General features: G+C 40.2%; 1 protein-coding gene across 1 annotated transcript in view; it reads left to right on the forward strand.

Moving 5' to 3' along the window:
• BRD8 (bromodomain containing 8) overlaps positions 1-2,259 on the forward strand; it is a 50,555-nt gene that overhangs the window by 32,429 nt on the left and 15,867 nt on the right. The window contains exon 19 of the mRNA XM_012807080.2: positions 1,873-2,151. Within this exon, the coding sequence (XP_012662534.1) occupies positions 1,873-2,151 (279 nt within the window). The remainder of the gene's footprint in view (positions 1-1,872; positions 2,152-2,259) is intronic.

Raw genomic sequence — 2,259 nt, forward strand, 5'->3', positions numbered from 1 at the left:
AAATGTAATTAGAATAGGGGTTATAATACTAAGTAATAATGAGTTTTAGGTACCAAAGGGAGAAAATAGGGCTAACATGGAGGACTGGCAGATAAAGAAGTTATATTTTAGATGATAGCTATACTAAAGTCTAGAGTACATTTGTTGAGAGCAGATTGAAATAAAAATAGAGACACTAACCAGGAGACCATGGCATTGAGAAAAGTTATTGTGGAAGAAAACTGGGGAGGGGATTTACTTGAATAACAGGTCAAAACAGAATTGTGAGTTCTGTATGCTAAACAATAGTGTGCTAAGGATAAGGAGATCGGGAAGAGCAAATGATTTTAGTTTTAGGAATATTATATTGAAGCAGATGGTAGGGCATCCAGAGGGAATTGACTTGTGGATGAATGGAGAAATGAGACCAGAATGCATATAAGAAATAAAGGAGGGGCGGTGCCTGTGGCTCAAAGGAGTAAGGCACCGGTCCCATATGTCAGAGGTGGTGGGTTCAAACCCAGCCCTGGCCAAAAACCACAAAATAAATAAATAAAAAGAAATAAAGGAAGGGAGATCTGGGAGCCAGTTCAATAGAAGTCAGAGTTAAAACCTCAAAACATATACAGATTATTTAAACTAAGTATTAAGGCTGGATATAGTGGCTAATGCCTATAATCCTAGCACTCTGGGAGGCCAAGGTGGGAAGGTTGCTTGAGCTCAGGAGTTCATGACCAGCTGAGCAAGAGTGAGTCCCCATCTCTACTAAAAATAGAAAAATTAGCTGGGCATTGTGGTGGGGCACCTATAGTCCCAGCTACTGGGGAGGTTAAGGCAGGAGGATCCCTTCAACTAGGGAGTTTGAGGTTGCTGTGAGCTAGGCTGAGGCCATGGTACTCTAGCCAGGGCAACAGAGTAAGACTGTCTCAAAAAATATATATAAATAGTTTCAGTGCCTGTAGCTCAGTGGCTAGGGTGCCAGCCTCATACACCAGAGCTGGCAGGTTCGAATCCAGTCCGGGTCAACTACAACCAAAAAATAGCCAGGCTTTGTGGTGGGCGCCTGTAGTCCCAGCTATGTGGGAGGCTGAAGCAAGAGAATTGCTTAAGCCCAAGAGTTTGAGGTTGCTGTGAGCTGTGACACCACAGCACTCTGCCGTGGGTGACATAGACTCTGTCTCAAAAAAAAAAAAAAATATATATATATATACATACACATACACATATAATAAAGAAATAAAGTATTAATAAAGAAGCAGAGGGCCAAGAAAAAAAATATAGAGCAAGGATCTATTGAAAGTTATAAAAGGGAGAGGACAAAAGTATAAGGAAAACCAGAATAATGTAGTATTATAATGAAAGCAAAAGAAGTTATTTTTAAAACTTAATGTTTCTGTTCTCATTTTGAGAAGTAATAGTTGGGTATGACCAGAAGGAGCCCAAAGGTAATGTTAAAATGTATTTTGAAGATTTAATGAATGGTTATTATGTTAAAGATGTGTACACACTAAGGAAAACATTCTTGCCCCTCAAGTTCATTGCCTTGCAGTTGAGTTTATAGGTGACTTAGGATAGGGGAAGACAAACTAGCTAAGCTCCAGTTCTTTCCCTTCTTTGGGAGTATGAGGAAATCCAAGTAAAAGCAATTATTGGATAATATCTCTCTAATACTGAATTGTGCCATTTAATATGTCTATTGAACTGATGTGGGTCTTTTTCTTTATTCCCCAAAACAAAGATAATTTCATTTCCGAATATCTCCCTTCAGCTAGTTTTTAATTCTTCCTAATGATGATTAGAAAGAAATTCCTGGTTCCTTTTCTACAGAACTTAAGAAGATGGAGATGCCTTGATTTGAAGAAATTTAATTAATTTTTTCCTGTGTATTTACAGATGAGACGTGAGTGGCTTTGGTTGGATTCTCAACAAGACTGTCCCAATGAATCTGAGTTGAGCAACGACTGCAGGTCCCTCTTCAGCTCATGGGACTCCAGTCTGGATCTTGATGTGAGCAGCTGGAGGGAAACTGAGGATCCGAGGGCTGAAGAACTAGAGGAAAGCAGCTCAGGGAGAGAACATAGTGAACTTCTTGTAGGGGATGGAGTCAGTGAGGAATCTCAGGAAGAGTCAGAGCAAATCAGCCGCCAGAACCTCCTCCACTTTCTCTCTGAGGTAGCTTACTTACTGGAGCCATTGTGCATTAGCAGCAAAGAATCAAATGAAGGCTGTTGCCCTCCAGCTGGTATCAAACAAGAGGGAAAGGAAATTGAAACTGTTGAA

The sequence above is a fragment of the Otolemur garnettii genome, unplaced genomic scaffold (genome assembly GCF_000181295.1).
Source record: "Otolemur garnettii isolate 467f Iridium unplaced genomic scaffold, OtoGar3 scaffold00003, whole genome shotgun sequence".
Classification (NCBI taxonomy): Eukaryota; Metazoa; Chordata; class Mammalia; order Primates; family Galagidae; genus Otolemur; species Otolemur garnettii.